Source organism: Propithecus coquereli, unplaced genomic scaffold (genome assembly GCF_000956105.1).
Source record: "Propithecus coquereli isolate 6110/MARCELLA unplaced genomic scaffold, Pcoq_1.0 Scaffold305, whole genome shotgun sequence".
Lineage (NCBI taxonomy): Eukaryota > Metazoa > Chordata > Mammalia > Primates > Indriidae > Propithecus > Propithecus coquereli.
This window is the reverse complement of record NW_012148675.1, coordinates 3020799-3042710: the sequence shown is the minus strand read 5'-3', so window position 1 is coordinate 3042710 and position 21912 is coordinate 3020799. Positions and strand designations below refer to the sequence as shown.

At 37.8% G+C, this 21912-nt stretch overlaps 2 protein-coding genes across 2 annotated transcripts in view; one reads left to right on the top strand and one right to left on the bottom strand.

Annotated features, from left to right (window-relative positions):
• The window catches only part of ASB3 (ankyrin repeat and SOCS box containing 3), a 91384-nt gene extending 77345 nt beyond the window's left edge, over positions 1-14039 (bottom strand). The window contains exons 1-2 of the mRNA XM_012649842.1: positions 13831-14039; positions 3987-4145 (exon numbers count right to left, since the gene is read on the bottom strand). Coding sequence (XP_012505296.1) covers positions 3987-4145; positions 13831-14026 — 355 coding nt within the window. The 5' untranslated portion in view covers positions 14027-14039. The remainder of the gene's footprint in view (positions 1-3986; positions 4146-13830) is intronic.
• Positions 14040-16268: 2229 nt separating this feature from the next.
• CHAC2 (ChaC, cation transport regulator homolog 2 (E. coli)) overlaps positions 16269-21912 on the top strand; it is an 11853-nt gene continuing 6209 nt past the window's right edge. The window contains exons 1-2 of the mRNA XM_012649863.1: positions 16269-16492; positions 20418-20429. Of these exons, the coding sequence (XP_012505317.1) occupies positions 16328-16492; positions 20418-20429 (177 nt within the window). The 5' untranslated portion in view covers positions 16269-16327. The remainder of the gene's footprint in view (positions 16493-20417; positions 20430-21912) is intronic.

The following is a 21912-nucleotide window of genomic DNA, read 5'->3' as shown; positions in this document are numbered from 1 at the left end:
TTTCATAAATGGGACTCTAATAATACTATTTTAAAACTGTGAACTAAGGGACGAAAATAGCATTTCTCAAATAGTCCCATGGAATATTAACGTTCCTTGAGATATTCCTAAGTGTTCTACAAACAAAAAGAATGCTATGGTCAAATAAATTTCAAAGTGCTGGATTAAACAAATGTTTTATGAGAGGTCGTCTCAGAAAACTTCATTCTTTTATTCAACAAATAATTTACTAAATGTTCAGGCACTGATCTGCGTTTGAGAGTTACAACAGTGAATAATTAATAGTACATATCTCTCAGTGAACAAGATGAATTAAATTCTTTGCTCTCATGGAACATTCTTTCTAGTGAAGGGATGGTCAATAAGCAAGGAAGCAGGCCGGGCGCGGTGGCTCACGCCTGTAATCCCAGCACTCTGGGAGGCCGAGGTGGGCGGATTGTTTGAGCTCAGGAGTTCGGAACCAGCCTGAGCAAGAGTGAGACCCCGTCTCTACCAAAAAATGGAAAGAAATTAATTGGACAGCTAAAAATATATGTAGAAAAAATTAGCCAGGCATGGTGGCGCGTGCCTATGGTCCCAGCTACTAGGGAGGCTGAGACAGTAGGATTGCTTGAGCCCAGGAGTTTGAGGTTGCTGTGAGCTAGGTTGACGCCACGGTACTCGCCCCAGGCAAGAGAATGAGACTCTGTCTCAAAAAAAATAAATAAATAAAATAAACAAGGAAGCAAATAAACAAAATACCCTCAGTCAGTGATAGAGCTATGAAGACACTAAAATGAGATAATGCAAAGAATGCAGTCAATACTTCAGATTGGATGGGCACAGTAAACTACATAGGTAATATTTTCATGTTTTTCTGTATTGGGGGATATAGCACATGGTGTTTCCCAAATATATGTGATTAGGAAACCTTTTGTCAATGAATATCTACTGAATAGTTCACTGAATCAGTTTAGGAAATGCTATTCTACCCAAAACACAGATAATAGCAAGATCAAGATTCAAATACAGCTTTTCTGTTCTTAAATTCTGTCTTTTTACAGTCTCATCTGTAAAAGTGGGAATAATTAATACTATATACCTCACAGAACCATAGTGAAGATTAAATGATCTAATTCATGTAAAACACCCAATGCAGGGCTTGGTATACACTCTCTGCTCAATAAATGGTATTGTTACTATCTCTTTTTTCTATTTTAAAGACAGGGTCTTGCTCTGTTGCCCAGGCTGCAGTGCAGTGGCAACAATCATAGCTCACTGCAGCCTCAGATTCCTGGGCTCAAGCAATCCTCCTGCCTCAGCCTCCTAAGTACATGGGACTACAGTTATGTGCCACCATGACCAGCTAGTTTTTTGTTTGTTTGTTTGTAGAGATGGAGTCTCACTATGTTGCTAGGGATGGTCTCAAACTCCTGGTCTCAAGCAATCCTCCCACCAAAGTTTTGGGATTACAGGCATGAGCCACTGTGCCCAGCCCTATTGTTAACTATTAATACAGTACTCTACACATGAAGTTTACCTCTACCATTCAAGGGTGACTAATTTTTTCCCTTCTTTTAAAATTTTGAACTTCTAAATTCACTTTATTTTTTAATCCTTTATATAGATCTCTTGAAGACAGCAACTAGAATAGAGACTGCACCTAAATAAATGCTTACTCTATATTTGTACAGAATATCCAAAGTGGGTTAACTGTAGATGTTGGGGGAAAAAAGAAACTTGATATAAAAAAGCAATCACCCCTTTAGGAAAACCAAAACCCTATTACACCAAAGCATCCGTGAAATATCTACATAATGATACTTTTCACATATTCAAAGTACTTGGATAAGTTAATATTACCAGTAACGGCTCATACTCTTCCTAATAAGATATGTTAAGATACCATGTCACTTCTGTGGTATTCCTCCCGGAAATGTACACCCTGAACCTTATCAAGAAGAAACTTTGGACAAACCCAAATTGAAAGATATTCTACAAAATAAATGACCTGACCTTTTTAAAAATGTTAAAATCATAAAAGACTAAAAAACTGTTCAAAATTAAAGGAGGCTAAAGAGACATGACACTAAATGTAACAAGTGATCCCGGATTGATCCTGGATCAACAATTTTTTTTTCTTTTGCTACAAAAGATATTAGGGGAACAACTAGAAAAATTGAAGAAGGTCTGTAGATTAAATACTAGTACTGTATTAATGTTAACGTCCTGATTTTGATCATATGATTGCTATATAAGAGAAATTTTATTGCTTTTAGAAAGATGGAAATAATCATATGAAAAGATGCTCAACAACACTGGCAAGTAGGAAAATGCAAATTAAAACCACAGTGAGATACCACTAAACGCCTATTAGAGTGACTAAAATGTAAAAGGGAAAAAGAAAAAACTGGCAATACCAAGTATTGGCAAACATGAAGGGCAAATGAAATTCTCAAACATTACTGAAGAAAACGCAAACTGGAGGAAAAGAAACTTCCAAATTATTTTCCAAAGTTAAACATACACTTACCACATGTCACAACAATCCTAAGTATTAACCCAAAAGAATGAAAACTTGTATTCACACAAAACCTGTATGCAGATGTTTATATCAGACTTATTCACAATCACCAAACACTGAAAACAACTCAAATTTCCTTCAATTGATGAATGGATAAACTGTGGTACACCTACATAATGCTATACTAGTCAGCAATAAAAAGGAATGGATTATTGATACATGCAACAAGACAGATGAATCTCAAAAGCATTATGCTAGGTAAAAGAAGCCAGTCTCAAAGGTTACAAAGAGTTTATTATTCCAAATACATACATGACACTCTGCAACAATCAAACTACAGGGATGAGAACAGATCAGTAGCTTTGATTAAAAATAGGAAATATGGGCCAGGCACAGTGGCTCACGCCTGTAATCCTAGCACTTTGGGAGGCTGAGACAGGAGGATCACTTGAGATAAGGAGTTCAAGACCAGCCTGAGCAAGAGCAAAACCCCATCTCTACCAAAAATAGAAAAAATTAGCTGGGCATGGTGGTGCACACCCGTAGTCCCAGCTACTCTGAAGGGTGAAGCAGGAAGATCACTTGAGCCCAGGAGTTTGAGGTTGCTGTGAGCTGGCCTGACACCACAGCACTCTAGCCTGTACATAAATTTTAAAAATAAATATTTTTAAGTTCACAAGGAAAAAGTACTTTTGCAGATATTTCATTTTATTCTCAGCCCAATAAAAAAGACTTATGTAGGTACTATTAGTCTCATTTTATAAGTGCAGAAACTGAAGCACACAGTAATTACATGAATATACAAATTACATGCGGCGGGACCAAAACTGTAGTCCAGATACACCGATTCCATTCAAAATGCTTTACTCTCTTAATTTTCTTGTGTTCCACTAAACCTTACGGAACACAATGTCCCTGAAGACAAACAAGATTGGAAGGAGAAAGGGAGAGAAAGAAGAAAATAAAAAGAGTTATCGGAAGTGTGTCTTTTATAATTTGGCTGTCATCCTTAAGGAATTAAGAGTCTTTAACTGAAGAGGTTTGAATACTGATCTATATAGGCAATAAATTAACAGGCATTAAAGGATTAGCTGGTGATTTCTTCCATAAAAGCATCTTAATTTCTTAATGCTAAGAAAAGGAAAAAGCAAACATAAAACATTCACAGGTAATCTTGTAACTACTGCTACAATTTAAGCAATACCTAGTCTTCAGAACTACACTGAGAACAACAATGATGGTGACTACAATTCAGAACAGATTTTGCAACTTTAAATAAACACTTAAAAGTCTCACATGCTACCACCTAAGGGCAGAAAATAAGAGCGAAATCTTTAAAAATACCTTTTCAGTTTCAAAATCAAAGAAGCAGGATAGAATATTTGCCAAAGAACATACTTTAAGTATAACAGCTCAGGGAAAAATTAAGCTTAGTTTAACAAAAAAAAAAAATTGTATCTGTACCACAAATAGCATACGTCACCTAAAAACAATGGTGTGGTTTCTTCTAAAGTAGTTGCATTAGGATCTGCCCCAGCTTCTAAAAGAATCTGTACAATCTTCCAATGTCCTTGACTGGCAGCAAGATGTAATGCACAGAAGCCTTCAAAAGTCTTTGCCTTAATGTAGTTTTCCGATGAATCTATGGAAGAATAAAAACTTATCAACTAGAAGATATTGCCTCTATTTCTTGGGCTTAAAAAGCAAAGATCTTAAGGGGAATTTAATGAAATATTAAAATGTAAGTGATTTATAAATGAGAGGTCTCATAGTTTAGAAATCTCTAGAAAATCAAGAAAAATTTCTCCAGAGATCCCAGTGTGAACAGCTCTTTGGTATTATTACTACACAAATCCTGCCCACTCATTCTCATTGTCTCTTCTCTCATTTTTGGATGAGGAAGGAGAGTGGCAGGAATTGAAAGGTAACACAAAAGCAAGATCTGAGGAAGATGTAGCACCAAAGATTTGCTTAAGCAAGATTTATTGAAATATTAATAAATTCTATTTTTTTCTTTCTAAATTTCCATGAGGCACATGGTCTTATATCTAGCATTACTTCCTTATATTCAACTAATAATGAAGGCAGTTTTAAGTACTCCTTTTCTAACTTAAGACTACAGTCTAATAGTTAAGAAAGATGGTATTTCTAAAAGAATAAAATACATGTCAATGAAACCAAACAGTGGCATATAATTTATAAGGAATTTATGCATTAATTTAAGGTTTCTGGAGTGTATTTGTTATGAAAAACTCAAGGTTCTGGTAACATTCAAATTATGTAATTAACATCTACATTAAAATTTTAGAAACTGTACAGCAACAGATAATACTGAGAGGAGATTTTCTTACTTTTGCTTCCAAAACAATAAAATTCTAAGCCCACTATAGGACAGGCTCTAAGGTGTGGTGAAGGCATTTCTGAGAGCAGTGATAAACAGAACAAACAACCCCCCCCCAAAAAAAACTTTTAAAAATATTTTCTTGAAATATCAGAATTGAAACTAATGTTCCTGGCTAAAATAGTCATCTATTTTAAAGAATTCTTGTAATTGTAACTCACTGATAAAACAGGTAGACCAAACCATAATATTCAAATAACAGCTTATACATCCATATATTCAAAGAAAATAGCATAAAACTTTACAGCATGTACAACTAAACAGCAAGACAGGGTAGTCATATTTTTTTAAAGTGCATATCACGGTGTTTCAGAGATTAGTCAGAAATTGGTCCTTATTCAGATTAGTCAAGAGATTAGTTAGATATAACCCTTACTTATTTCATGTGTTAAACTTACAGTTTTGTGAACACAAATGACATGTAAAACTAGGAACATACAGATATATATAGATAATTGATATAGGTGGATAGTTCCTAAACAGGAAATTTCAATATTATAAATATGCTAATTCTTCCCAAAATAATTAATAAAGTTAATACGATTCTAATTAAAATGCCAGTAGAGTTGTTTGTTGGTTTTATACTCGGTAAAGTGACTCAAGTTGATAAGGGTGGGGTAGTACAGGTAAGTAACAAAGAATTTAGGAAAAAAAACAAGACAAGCATGAGGGGAGCCTAGACTTACGATACATTAAACCATGTCTTAAAGTTAGAAAAAGTAAAATAATGTGGTATTGGTAGAGATGCAGAGAGAAGGGTGCCGACTGGGGAGAGGAAGAGCCCCTGCAAGCAACAAGAGACTAAGAGAGATAAAAGCTGGAAGGTAAGAGACCTAGACCAGTGTTGCATTACAGAAAGCCAAGGAACTTCCTTTTATAAAGAAAAAAGGATATTCTCTTCTACTGAGAAAGAAAAAAAAAGAGTTAAGGTTTAATCCCGGCCATTTAAATACTATGCCTTACAGCAGAAAGAGTGAACCTTAATGTATGCATTTTTTAAAAAATCAGTCAGGAGGGAGAAGGAAGAGTGATCCTCAGATAGAAGGAAGACTGTGAAAAAAGAATCTAAGTGGATTACAATTGTATGTCATAACCTCACTGAGGGGTGGAGAAAAAAGATACTGGCCTGTGTAACTTTAAAAAATGATGCTATGACTAAAAACTATACGATTAAAGACAAAAGGAACTGTACATAAACGCTGTGCTTTAGTTGGCAAAATTTCTAGGGGTACAGACTAACAATTCTGAAACTACACATGTGTACTAAGATCAAACAAATAAACGGATGGCAGATCTGGAAGCCAGGTTTCTTATTTGTGGAGAGGGAGGTGAGCAAAGCGGGAAGACTAGAATGAACCATGTGATAATGGATTAGAGCCCAGACATTAGTATGAACTTGTGTTTAGCTTAAAATAGATACATATGGCTAAAGAAATAATTACGGTTTTATATATATATATATATATATATACACACACACACACATGGCTTATAATACATAAATATATTTTCTATCTGTGCTAAAAGGGCTTAAAAGCAATGACACTCCAGTAGCAACAAGAACAACAAGTCCTCAGATCTTGGGTTTTGAATATCATTCTCCAATAGAATAAACCAGGGCTTTTATGAGAATGGATGATTCTAGGGTTGGGGTGAGGAATATACAAAATAAACCTGGGGCATATTGTAGGTCCAGAAGGTAAAAAAGTGCTCAAAAAACAAAAAATGGGGGCATGTTAAGCCAGGCACTATGGCTTATACCAGTAATCGGGCCTGAGCAGCACAGCAAGACCCTGTCTCTAGAAAAAATGAAAAAAAATTAGCTGGGCACAGTGGCACACACCCATAGTCCCAGCTACTCAGTAGGCTGAAGCAGGAGGATCCCTTGAACCCAGGAGTTTGAGGCTGTAGTGAGTGAGCTATTTATCATGCCACTGCACTCCAGACTCGGCAACAGAGCAAGACCCCGTCAGAGAAGAAACGCAAAGAAGGAAGGGGAAGGGGAAGAGGAAGGGAAGAGAGGAGAGAGAAGAGAAAAGAACTGGGGGCATGTCAAAGACACACAGGAGCCACTCTGAAAGGACACCCAACAGCCAAAACAATATGAGCAACAAAATAAATTACACTGTATTGGATTACAACTCAAACTACAGGCATAAAATACCCATGAGTTCACACAGACAAATGACTGAATAAATAAATAGGAGAGAAGAGATAAATCTCTCATACAGAATTCCAAATAATTTATGTAGAAATTCCTTCCTCAAGGAATTAAAGCTTAATTCGCACCTCTTGAGTGCAAGCCTCAAGACCCTTAGTGACTTACATACACACCCACTTAAGGAAAAGGAAATAAAACCTCCTGTGCAATTATCTATGAAGTAAAGAAAATAAAAGGCATTTCTCTTGCAGGATGAGATATACTGAAGTCAATTTACTACTAACTTGAGATCTTGAAAGATTATACCTATGGAAAAAAAAGATATTTAGCTAACTTTAAAACCACTGGACCAGGAAGGTAACATTTGGAATTAGATTAAAGATGCAATCCTGGCTCTGCAGTTATAATTTGGATTATACTTTGGGCAAATTACTTAAAACTTTGTGAGGCTCAGGTTCCATAACAGTAAAACAAGGATAAAATAACTGACCCAACCCTCAATGGGGTTCAATAGAATTATCTATATAATTTGAATATTTGTAGAACAAAAATACAGATAGATATGTAATCATTACAATATGTATGCATTATGACAGCCATTAAAAATTTGGTAAAGTCTCCAAAATATCATTTTAAGAAAGTTTTCGGCACCCAATATAAATAGGTTTTGAAAGTTCCAATGATAAACTGCCTTCCTTCAATTGATATGTGAGTTTTACCAAAGGGATCTTACCTATCTTGTACTGGACCATCAACCACCCCCCTCTCACTCTCTTCCTTTCACTATAGGAGGGCTTCTTGAAAGAAATGGCTCATTGTACCCACTGTTTTTAATGCCTTAATCTCTATTTATTCTCAATGGAAGGCAAAGTGGTTTCTGCTTTTCATCTACTTGCTGAAACTTTAAATGGCAAGGGTATTAAAGACTCCCTAATGGACAAACACAATGAGCACTTCAGGTCTTTCATAACAACTTTTGAGTTCTTTCTTGGCTACACTTTGAGGATTAGGGCCATCACAGCTGGACCAATGCCAGCCACTGACGCCTGTGCTGCAATGACAAGAGTTGGTTTAAACATTCTGCCAATGATACCACACCCTAAGCTTGCTGACACCAAGTGTCTTTTTTCTTATAAATAATATACTTGCTTAGTACTTCTTGTAAGAGTGGTAGCGATGGGTGGCAGACTGTTACTTTTGTTTTCTGCAAACCCCTAACAAGGAAAGCAAAACCACATGGTTTTCAGTAAAGCAGATAGGTTAAATATCAACATCAGAACATTTTCTCAACAGCTGAGCCAGAATTTGATGAAGCCACACAAATTTAGTATGTGCCAATCACAAGGGTGATAAATGTCAATGTCAGGTAGATTATATAGTCAAATCCTTTACATAATTTACATCATCTTACGTTTTACTTAGGAATGCTAAGAAAAAGTAAGATGTAAAATAATTTTCGCAACACAAGGAATTTTACTTTGTGCAATATGCTCAGACAATCTAGGAGAGACTCCGTGCATACAGGATGCAGAGAAGTCAGTGGAAAGGAAGAAGTTTAGAGGCATCAAAAGAAATTAGATACCATATGAAAAGTAAAAGACAGGGGAAAATAGGTAAAATATCTGAAACATATAACAGTGAAGGATAAACATCCAGAATACACAAGAAACTTATTTATTTATTTATTTATTTTGAGACAGAGTCTCGCTCTGTTGCCCAGGCTAGAGTGCCGTGGCGTCAGCCTAGCTCACAGCAACCTCAAATTCCTGGGCTCAAGCAATCCTCTGCCTCAGCTTCCCAAGTTACTACAGGCCTGTGCCACCAAAATTTCTTCAATTTTTTTAGTTGCCCGGGGCTAATTTCTTTGTATCTTTAGTAGAGACAGGGTCTCACTCTGGCTAAGGCTGGTCTCGAACTCCAAACCTCAAGCCATAGTCCCGCTTTGGCCTCCCAGAGTGCTAGGATCACAGGCATGAGCCACCATGCCCAGCCCAGAATTCATAAGAAGCTCTTTAAAGATAAAGTAAGTTTAGAACATCCAAAGAGAAATCCTGTCCAAGAATAAAATCAACACAGGGCGAAGAAGAGCTGAGAGAAAGGGACCCAGAGTATTAATGACATTATTTTGAACACTAAAGTCTAGCAATGCCTAAACCGACGTACCCACTCAGACTTAGCGTTTACATGAGCTACCATATTTCCTTTCTTTGTTTAAGCTAGTTTAAACTAGCTCAATACTGAAAGAGTCCTAATTAATTAACACAGCATACAATTTAGCAGTATCTATCAATATTTTAATGCCAATTAACTTGGCATATGTGATGATTTATTTTGTGTGTTAACTTGACTGGATTAAGGGATGCACAGATAGCCACTAAGATATTATTTCTGTGTCTGTTCGCATTTGAATCAGTAGACTGAGTAAAAAGGATCCACTCTCACCAATGTGGGCAGGCATCATCCAATCCATTGAGAGCCCAACAAAACAAAAAGGCTTAGGGAGAACTCGCGTTCTCTTCTCGAGCTAGGATATCCGTCTTCTCCTGCCCTTGGACATTGGGACTTATACCAGTGTCCCCTTGCTCCCCAGATCTCAGGGCTTTGGTCTCAGACTGAGAGTCAGTTATGCCATGTGTTCCCCTGGCTCTCAGGCCTTCAGATTCAGACTGAATTAAACCGCCAGCTTTCCTGGTTCTTCATCTTTCACATGGCATATAATGGGACTTCTCAGCTTCCACAATCACATAAGCCATAAGCCAATGTCCCTAGTATATTCCCTCTTATATATATGTGTGTGTGTGTGTGTGTGTGTGTGTGTGTGTGTATCTCCAATTGGTTCTGTTTCTCTGAAGAACCCTAACTTATTGAACTGGCAATTTCACTTCTAAAAAAATCCATCCTACAGAAATGCTCAATTGTGTGCACAAAGATGTATGTATAAGGATGTTCACTGAAGCACTATTTATAATAGCAAACCTATAGGAAACAAACACAATGTCCATCAATATGAGAATAGTTAAATACATTACATCTATACTACGAAATACTACATAACAGTGCTCTCACTTGGAAGGAAATGAGCTATAACAAAATTTTGAGCAGAAGAGAGACACAGTCTGACATAGTTTAAAAGGATCCCTCTGATACATTGAGAGTGGCCTGTCATGGGATGAGGAGGGAGCAAAGGCAAAAATAGAACACTCGCTATTGCAGCAATACAGGCAAGATATGATGTGGCTCAGACAAAGGTATTAATGGTAGTGAGAAGTGATCTGATTCTGTGTGCGTGTGTGTGTGTGTATGTGTATACATACACACAGAAACATACATACAAATAAGGATTTGCTGATGGATTGGATGAGGAATATAAGAAAAAGGAAGGAATTAAAGATAGCCCAGAGTTTCTGGCCTGAGCTGGAACAATAGAATATTTCCTTTTTTTTTTTTTTTTTTAATTTCAGTGTATTACGGGGTTACAGATGTTTAGGATACGTATGTTGTCCTTGTCCTCCCCTCCCCCGCAAGTCCGAGTTTCAAGCGTGTCCATCCCTCGGATGGTGCGCATTGCACTCTTTGTGTATGCATATACCCATGCCCTCCTCCCACCTCCCCCCTGCCCGACATCCGATAGATGTTATTCTTATATGTACACTTATGTGTTGATCAGTTAATACCAATTTGATGGTGAGTACATGTGGTGTTTGTTTTTCCATTCTTGGGATACTTCACTTAGTAGAATGTGTTCCAGCTCTATCCAGGAGTACACAAGAGGTGCTATATCATCGTTTCTTAAAGCTGAATAGTACTCCATGGTATACATATACCACTTACAGATGAAGAAACTAAAGCACTGAGAGGTTCAAAGACCTGCCTGTCCAAAGTCACACCAATAAAGTGATGGTATCATTATTAATAGAACCCAGGTCCATCTGACCATAACTCTTAATCACTATGCTACCCTGCCTTATTTGTACAAGGACCTTCAGCATCTGTTACTGTGCCCAGTATTACAGCATACATTTTTATTTAAAATGAACTAATAAAAAGTACTATGAGCTAGATCATTTATTTTCCAAATAAAAGTATTTGTTAGCTATACGCTCTAATTAATTATAAGATTTAAGTGACTTTAAGTCAGCAAATGGATTAATAATAAATAGCATGAATCTATATTAAAGAGAAAGTGAAGCAAAACCCTCCCAACCATTTCAGATGCCACTATTCTTTTTGTGTAGGCCTATGTACCTTCAAAATTTAGGACACTAATTACGTTTTAGGAATCTCTCACAGTTCACCAATATTAGATGAAGTTCAGGGAGATAGAAATTATATAACAAAAGACACTTTTATATATACCAGTTGAGCCACAAGGGACAAGAGAAGTATGAATCATATAAAACACAGATATGGCAAGTATAAAGACAGACAGAAATGTCAAACTTGCTTTGGAAACTTTTAAGATTAACCCATAATATCAAGTTAACTGATACAGATATAAGACTGCTGCTCTTATCATTGAGCAGAAGAGCCCTTGCTTCACTCATCAAGATTGGAATGTTCGTATTTCACCACCATTTTAAAATACCTCCTCATATGTAGCTTTATGCTAGCTAGACCTTTTACAAAAAGTATTCAACTATCACTCCTCACTGGTTAATGTCCCAGAACTTAAATCATCCAGAAAAGTCTAAATTACAATCTTTTTAAAAAGGCAGGGTATCTGAATAAAGTATACACTTTAACTAATTTACAAAAGGAAGGTATGCCAAGAGCATACATAAAACATTTTTTAGGGCCGGGCGCAGTGGCTCACGCCTGTAATCCTAGCACTCTGGGAGGCCGAGGCGGGTGGATCGCTCAAGGTCAGGAGTTCGAGACCAGCCTGAGCAAGAGCGAGACCCCGTCTCTACTAAAAAATAGAAAGAAATGATCTGGACAACTAAAAATATATATATAGAAAAAATCACCCAGGCATGGTGGTGCATGCCTGTGGTCCCAGCTACTCGGGAGGCTGAGGCAGAAGGATTGCTTGAGCCCAGGAGTTTGAGGTTGCTGTGAGCTAGGCTGACGCCACGGCACTCAGTCTAGCCAGGGCAACAAAGCAAGACTCTGTCTCAAAAAAAAAAAAAAAAAACATTTTTAAAGCAACCGATAAGCTATACAGCACTGCCACCTCATTCTAATCTGATTTTTCTGGTTAGTGAATCAGATAAGCAAATCTGATGGAATTTTGGACATTAGTTCCAACTTTAAGAATACTATAGAGAACAACCAAACTCAAAAAAGACTAAGCCCCAATATGGCACCATCTCCTAAAATAATTCATATGGCTGCTTCCTCAGCCTCTGCAAACCCTACTTCCTATTTCCCTACCCCTCCTCTAATCCCTGTGTATACATTATACATAAATTAGATTTATCAAGCTTACTTCATAATGACGATCACTAATAAAAATACAGTGAGAAAATTTTATTTCGCCATTTATATCAACTAATCGCATAGCTAACTACGTGCTATCTTATCCTCCAGAAACATCAAGCTCAGAAAAGGATGGCCATTAATGATGAAGCTGATACTTAAAATTTCTAAAAGAATATACAGTTGGCCCTGTGTATCCACAAGTTCTGTATCTGAAGATTCAACCATCCGGGATGGAAAACACAGCATTTGCAGGATGCAGAACTTGCAGATACAGAGGGCCGACCTTTTAGTATCAGTGTATACAATGCATAAATGACCCTTTCCTATCCACAGGGCAGACTGAGGGACTTGAACATATCCAGATTTTGGTATCCACAGGGGTTCTGGAACCATTTCCCCACCGATATCAAAGGACAACTGTATAGATGAACCTGAAAAACCAGTTCAAACGCCTTTAAACTTTAGCATGCTCAAGTTTACTTAGCAGCTAAATGAAAAAAAAATCTGTAACATAACACTATTCTGATGTGGGGAAGAGAGGTAAGTATATTAGTAATAATCTTTTTGACTAGAAAAGAATATTCAAATTCATGCTGTTGCCCCTAGAGATAGTTTGAGAACTCAAGTTTTATAGTTAATTTCAAACAGATTCTGAAACCCTATCTTAAGCCTTTATACTTTGGGATGCCAAGGTGGGAGGATTGCTTGAGCCCGGAAGTTCAACAACAGCCTGGGCAACATAGCGAGACCTCTGTCTCTACAAAATTTTTTTAAAAAATTAGCCAGGTGTAGTGGCACACACCTGTAGTCCCAGCTACTTGGGAGGCTGAGGTGGGAAGATTGCCTGGGCCCAGAAGTATGAGGCTGCAATGAGCTATGATTGTGCCACTGTACTCCAGTCTTAAGCAACGGAGCAAGACCCTGTCTCTCAAAAAAAAAAAAAAGACTTATTCAAACAAAACACTCATATCCTCAATTTCAGTAACACTGTTCCTTTTGTTTGGAAAAGGAGGAAAGAATAAACATGACCAGTAATTACTGAATGCTTTAATTCAAACAGCAGATTACTTTTGCCACATCACCTAGCTCAGTCAATAAACAGAGGCTAGGCATAAGTCCTTCCATATAAAGAACAACACTTATAGATGTCCAAAGGCAACATCATACTAATAAAATCCAAGGCAGGCAATCTTACTATCCTTAATAAATAAGTTTACGCAGTTATTTTATGATCACAGGAAGGGAAACAAATTACTACTGTTAATAAGTCATGTATTATCGTAACTTTATGTTTTATTATGCCAGTTTGTAGGTACAGCCTCCCATACCTTGAATTTACCTTACCTGCATGAATTAACATCCGCAAACATTCTATAGAGTTGTGATAAGCTGCTTCATGAATTGGCATCCATCCCCGGTTATCAGCAACATCAACACTACGGCCCTTTCTGAGGAGTTTCCTTAAGACTTTAACATTGCCTTGCCTGGCAGCACGTCCAACTGCAGAGCACGTGTCCGAGTAGGCCTCTGTAAAATCCATTCTTTTGACTGGTCTACAAAACAAGGTAGAAAGATTATATTGTAGTCAACAAAACAACACTGTACTCCTGGAGATTAGCAGATTATAGTGGGCCTGTCTAACATCCCTCACAAGAGTGCTGAGGAAGAGCCCACAGTAGAGATAACGACTGTCATGCCATAGCCTCTGCTGGAGCCTAAAGCAGGAAGTCTCTCTGTTTGGCAAATCAAGATTCCTTGGAATGTTCTCACTGAAAATATCAAAGGACTTTGAAGTGTTCTCCATGCTCCACTGGAAATGTCTGAGCAGTTCTTTCCAGTAGGCTTCTGCTCTTGTTCATACCCCACCAAAATGCATGCTTTGGTGCTCTGTTGAGAGCCAAAGACTTCTAGTTAATCCCTAATATACACTCTATTATGCAGAGATGGCCATTTAACTACAGTCAATGCTCAGCCTCAATACACAGCCCCCTATAGGAAACAACTAACCCAAAAAGGCTAGAAAAGGAATAAAGGACATTTATTGAGAAGAACAAAGATAAGTAGTCATTCTACTTTTTCTGCACCTGCTAGTCCTTTCCAGAAGGGGCTAAATACTCAGGTTCTCTATGCTTGATGAAATAGTCCCACTGGCTGAATATACTGAAACCAACAAAGAACACCATAAAGACAGCCCAGCTTTCCTACACAAGCCCAGAAAGTTCTTCACAGCATTACTGCCTTCATCACCATTATCATCATCTCCCTTCAAAGCTCATTTCAAATTCCGGTGCAGAGTCCAGTACAGATCTCATGTATGACTCTCTCACAAAGACAATTAGACATATTAGACATATACTATTAAGCAGGTCGTATATGTAATTTACATTTGATGATGTAATTATTGTTAATTTTCTTAGATGCGATGACACTGTGGTTATTATAATGTCATTAAGATACATGTATAAGTATTTAGAAGTAAAATGTCATAACACATACTACTTCAAATGTTTAAGATTAAAATATACATATAGAGAAAAAGAAGTAAAGCAAATGTGACAAAATGCTAATTACTGAATCTAGATGAAAGGTATAAAAATGATCATTATACTCTTTTCTTCTAACTTTTCTGTATGTTTGGAATTTTTCAAAAGGGGGAGTGGGGTAGTAACCATGTCAGGCAATGTAAAACTACAACTTGGAGAAAATATGAAAATATGGTTATTCTTAAAATAAGTTTTTCTTTGTAGCAGCTTCCTATTTCTTAAGAGCACAAATAATACTCTTTGAACATGCGTGTTTTAGCATTCCTCTCTTATAAAGCTAAAGACCATGAAATAGTTAGAAATCCTCAAGAAAGAACAATCATTTTGGTAAGGCTTTTGTTTTCACATACACAGGCACAGCCATGATAGTCCAAATGAGCTTCCTAAAGAATATTTTGGAGGAACAGCTCTAACCAGCAGATCTTAACATTTCTCAGGATCCTTGATCCCTGGAGAAACTATAAAACTCATGAAAGCTATGATGTTTCTCCCTAGAAAAATGCACATATACCCCAAATTTTGTACACAGTTTGAGCAAGTTCCCCAGCTTGTTTTCAAAGCCTGTACATGAGCTCCAAGAACCTTTGCCCACACTTTCCTGAGCCGAGAATATTAAACACAAATAAGGTTTCGCGTGTAAAATTTAAATATGCACACAATTTGTATTTAAATAATAGCTGTCCTTTCACAGCCGTCAAACTTCTATTGTAAATTTTCTGCTTTTATTTGAAAGGCAAAAAGGCAGATTTTTTTTAGAAGTACATAAAGTCATATATGGATTACATTCCCGGCTTGCGCTACTCTGGCTGCTGTTATATGGGCACAAATCCAAGTTTCAAAGCAGAACAAAATGTCTTTCTACAAGCTAACTGCGTCGCAGGTACATCTGCGTCGTATCACTTCGCACCAGACGGTACTCCAACTCTTTCTCCTTCCTCGCCCGCGTTAGGAAAAAAAACACAGTTCCAACTTTGGAGCCACAGTCTCCGAAAAGGGTTGTGGGTATTGTAGTTCTCTGCACACGCGCACTGGAGGTAAGTTAGGGAGATTTACGGAAGCTGCAAGAGAATCTTATTGCTTACTATACAGAAGGTCAAGGCCTTCTGACCCACTAATAAAGGAAATAAAATAATGCTGCCTGAGGACAGAGTCGGAAAACCTCCCTCAAACTACAATCCCAGGGCTCTTTGCGCCCCAAGGCGCTGCGCAGCCACCGCGCCTGCGCCTCAAGCAGCCGGTTACTCGCGTCTGGGAGTCTGCAGTCACCCAGGGCTCGGAGGGACCACAGCGGAGTGTCCATGGCCACCACAGGGGAGGAGCAAGGAAAGGTGTGGGTTTTTGGTTACGGGTCCCTGATCTGGAAGGTGGACTTTCCCTATCAGGACAAGCTGGTCGGATACATCACAAACTACAGCAGGCGCTTCTGGCAGGGCAGCACGGACCACCGCGGGGTCCCTGGCAAGGTGAGGCGCCGGCCAGCTTCCCACACTTATTGTCCCCGGAACGCCGCCCCCCAACTCCGGGCCCCGCTGCATGAGACCCACACCCCAACGCCTCCTGGGGGCCAAGCACGTGGGCTGGGGTAACTTATCTATGCACCTTTCTCGGCCATCTGCCCCCATATCTGTCCCAAACCAGGGCACATTCCGAGGCTGCTTAAGATACTGATGGTTAGTTTCTTGAGGCTAGAAGCCCAGGCATAAGCACACAAGCTTGCACGAGGCCGACGTGCTGGGAGGGGGCCCCAGCTCTTTACAGCCTCAGCCTAAAGAAAACATTGGTGGGAATATGAATTTTCGTGTCACCATGGAGTTGAAATATTAAAAGCAACTTGCAAATTCAGCTTTTTAGCAATTTTTTGGTATTTCTGCATTTTAGCAGACTTTAATTGGTTTGCGTTTAAACGTGCATGTTATTTCTAGAGTTTCTTTATATCCTTCAAAAGGTCTTATTTTATGACACCTAAGAACTCCTAGTGTCCAAAATTATCTCTGGTTACTAAGGAGCTCTTTCAGGTACTAGCAAAGTTAAATGAAATTCCTGTTTTGTTATATGAGTAACACAGTACCAAACCCATTACTATATCCAGCATTATTTTAATGTTACTTTCTCCACGGTTCTCAATTATAAATGTCAAATATAAGTTCTTTGACCCACTTTTCAGTCAGTCATACAAAGACATCTCAATATAGGTGTACAGAGAATTAGTACTACTTATGCAAATCAGCCTTGTATTGGCTACAAAGCAACTAATAGGTAAAGAAAACTAAGTTTGGGGTACCTAATAATTTGGATAACTTGGACACTTGGTTAACCTCTTTTGGAAGAATATAAAAATTTTTATTGGTTATATGGTCTCTAAAATACTCTGAAGATTATGTGAGGTTGATTACTGTTTTTTAAAAAAATTAATTAGTCCAAAAGTACAATATTTAAAAGGATACGGTTAATTCCAAAAGAAATACCTGCAGTTATGGAAAGGGGAAGAGATCAAGGCTCTAAAGTAGTTTGCATCTGCTCATAAAAGAGACATAGGATTGAAATCTTTAAAATAACCTGAGTTTGAAGCCAATTTACTTCAATTAGAATTGGTCAGTTTTAAGGTCAACTGTACTGGTTGGCCTATTGGGATGTTGGACTGGACAGAACGACTTGGAAAGGGGGGAGTGGCTTATGGCAAATGCACATTATTAGACCAAAGAAATGTTGTGGCCAAAGTACCTTCAAGGATGTTATCACATATATAGCATACAAAAGAATATTCAAGACATTAAAGAACAAAGCTAAATAAAATGCCTATTGAATGTCAGCTTTTTTTTTAAGAGACATTTATTTATTTTGTAGAGATAAGGTCCCACTATGTGTCCCAGGCTGGTTTTGAACTCCTGGCCTCAAGCAATCCTCCTGCCTCAGCCTCCTAAAGTGCTGGCATTACAGGCTTGAGCCACGATGCTGAGCCTTTGAATGTCAGTTTTGACATGAACACTTAAAATTGTCATTCTGAAGAGAAAACCCTTAGCCTAGACTTCAGTTTTAATGACCAATTATTAAATACTTATGTATGTGGTTATAATAGCATATTCTACTACTCTAGTCTGAACCAGAATGTATATTGTTACACAGCACATTGAAATATGTACACTGTCAGAAAAGACTGATAAGAAACTGTCTAGTCAATACAACAGTTCATGATTCTTTAAAAGGAGAAGGGAGCTATAAAAGCCAGTATCTCTTTATACTTAAATTTACTAAAATATAGAAAAAGAAAGTTAGGGGGGAAAAAACTGCACTGGCTAACAGTTTGACACCTACTTTTATTTAAAGAATCCATCCTAGTAAATTAAAGTAAAATCTAAGTACTAAACATTTTCTAAGTACATATACTGTTCTATTTTTTAAGAAACTGGAAAGAACATTGTAATTTTACTTCACATATTTTATTACAATAGATTGCCAGCCTTATATATCACAAAACTGGCTGTTTCTCACCAAAATAAGGATTTAAATGTGAAATATTTTTCACACACCAAATAGAATATATTACAGCTTCAAGAAAAGGAAACATTTTAATGCAAGAGACAATCATGAACATTTACTAGTCCCTAACTTTTCTAGCTAGATCAGAAACATTACTCATTACCCAATGAAAACATCATGACTCATACTTCACAACACCCTCCAATCCCATTCAGCTTTAAAGACCCCTTCTTCAGTTTCAATGGCAAAAAAAAAAAAAAAAAACAAACATCATTTACGTGCATTTACAAATTTACATTGTTTCTCAAGAATATATTTATTTTAGGGACAAAGAGCTTAAGTTCTAGAAAAGACATCCAAGCAAATTTATCAAAGTGCTGATAGTCCATGTCTATATCATTTAGAGCAGTCACAGGATTCCATTTATTTCCCCTTAAAATGACTCCCTCCATACTTCCTGTTTTCTGTTCCACCTGCCACCACCCAAGTCCAAGACTTCACTATCCCTCGTCTTCCTCTCAGTAATTACTACTGAGCACTTAAGTGGGAGACACCTATGCAACCAAAAATACTTGATAAGGAAAATGAATAAAAGAAGCAGTAAGAGTCTAGGAGAAGGAGCTGCAAAATCCACCTGGAGAATTAGCCAAGACTTTATGGAGGAGGTAGCTAGATGATATCCTAGACACATAAAATTGTGAAGGGCATTCCACAATAGGCACCAGTATATTCAAAGATATGAACGTTTTAAGGAGTTATAAATAATTCAGCACAGCTTGAGGGGAAAAGTGAAAAGAAATGAGGTTTGTAGTTGAGTAATGCTAAGGAATTTTGACTTTATCCTATAGAATACCTCAATCATGAAAAATATGAAATGAGTGGCCTAATTTTTGTTCCTGAAAGTCATTCCAGGCCCAAGTAGAAAACACAGTGGAGGGAAGCAAAACTAGAGGCGGGGAAATCCCTACGGAAGCTACCGAAGGATGAAGAACCAGATTCAGAAGAAACTCAAAAGACAGAACTACCAAGAATTGGTGACTAGGCTGGATATAAGGGGAAGCAAGGAGAGGTAGAGTGCAAAACTTGTCACCTGACCACTAAGATTTCTTATTCTGCATCTTCCTTCTTCCACTCTAACTTTCATACCACACTCTTTACCAAACTAATCTTTCCAAAACACTTCTGTTATGCCAGTCGACCTGCTACTCAAGTGCTATAATGTTCCTTATTTTCAATTTCTCTCAAATTTCAGTGGCTTCTTATTTCCACTGTCCCCTAATTTCAACTCTGCTCTTTGGCTTTTCAAATCTGACTCCATCCTATTTCTCCGGTCATCTTTCTGAATCATCTCCCCTACCTGGGGGACCCTCTGACAAAGTCAGACACTTGGCCTGGTGCAGTCCAGCCTCTGGGCCCTGCCTGACTCAGGAATCATGAGTCATGATGCCCTTTTGCCAGAATAGGTATCTTTCTGATCACCTAAGACTCAGAATTCTTACTGCACTCAATAAATATATCTTAGCCCTTAAGTATTCTCTACTTATTTCACATGTTAGTTCGTATTCCAGAATTACAAAATAAGCTCTTGGAAGCATGAATCAAGGTTTTATCTTCTCCACAGCACAGAGTAGGTATTCAATAAATAGCTTCTAATTCACTTTGAAAGTGAAATATAGCAAAATAGCTACTTGACCCACACCAGTGTATGTATCCTCATTGTAACATTATCTTAAATACAATACAAGTGGCTGGGCCTGACAGTTCACGCCTGTAATCCTAGCACTCAGGGAGACTGAAGTGGGAGGACAGCTTGAGGTCAAAAGTTCGAGACCAGCCTGAGCAAGAGCGAGACCCCCGTCTCTACTAAAAATAGAAAGAAATTAGCTGGGCAACTAAAACAGAAAAAATTAGCCAGGCATGGTGGTGCGTGCCTGTAGTCCCAGCTACTTGTGAGGCTGAGGCAAGAAGATCGCTTGAGCCCAGGAGTTTGAAGTTGCTGTGAGCTAGGCTGACGCCAGAGTTAGCCCCGGCAACAGACTAAGACTAAGACTCTGTCTTAACAAAAAAACAAAAAACAAGTCAGAAACCTAAATGTCCAAGAACACGGGAATGTTTAAATTACAGTTCATCAGTGATACAATATGATGTAACTATTAAAATGTATGAGAAGACTAGCAGGAAAATATAATTAAATGAGAAATCATAATGCAAAATCCCATGTGTTCTATGATTACAAATTATACAAACACAAAAGACTAGAAGGAAATAGCAACAAAGATGACACAAATAGCTGAATGATTTAGGCTCACTATGTGCCAGACATTGGGCATACATATAAGTAAAATTGTGGCTTACAACTCAGCATTCTCACTGATATTAATATGTTGGTAGATACATAGCCTTTGGCACTAGGTAGGAATTCTTTGAAGAAAAGCTTGCAGTCATTGGTTTAAGTCACCTTTGTGACTTAAATTATGGAATATTCCAAGTCTAGATTTTCTCTAAGGCTTTCAATTATTATAAACATAGATTGTTTTCTCAGTCTTTGAAATGGAAGAGCAAATAAAATTTGTTTTGGCTTGATAATATCTCATTTCAATCTCAAGATGAATGATAGTCAGGCTTCTTTCCATGTAACTGTTAACTGACCTGTGTTAAAAGGCCGGGTGTGGTGGCTCATACCTATAATCCTAGCACTCTGGGAGGCTGAGGTGGGAGGATTGCGTGAGCTCAGGAGTTCGAGACCAGCCTGAGCAAGGCTGACACCCTGTCTCTAAAAAAAAAAAACCAAAATGGAAAAATAAAATAAAATAAAATTGCCTAGAACACATGAGGTCAAACTGTCCCATATAAGAAGAACTATATGAATAGGCCAGTTCTAATATTAACCTTTCAATAGGGCAATGTAAAGTTTATTTATGAATGTAAAAAGGGTGCCTGCCCTGAAGCACCCACTGCCATATGTAAAAAAGGTAAGAACACTTCATAACTCAGAAGTTAAAATCGCTCATTCTCTCACACTTGAGACCTCTTAGTATACCTTGGTAGCAGTGGTTCTTAAAGTATGAGCTCCAAAACAATTCCACTGGAACCACCTGGGAAGTTGTTACAAATGCAAATACTGAGACAGCTTCCGATTTATGGGATCAGAAACTCTGGAGGTGTGGCCTAACAATGTGTTTATCAAGCCAAGTAATTTTGATCTGCACTAAAGATGCAAAACTACTTCCCTATAGGAAAGCACCCCAGGATGTCATATTTGTTTCCCTAATAAAACTGCAACAATCTTTTCTCCTAAGGGGAAAACCAGAATTTTTATTTATAATTGCTGCTTCCATTTGCCTTTCATTTTAGATAAACCTCAGTCACCGGTTGTGTTTTTTAATATATCCCTTTTAAGTGAACA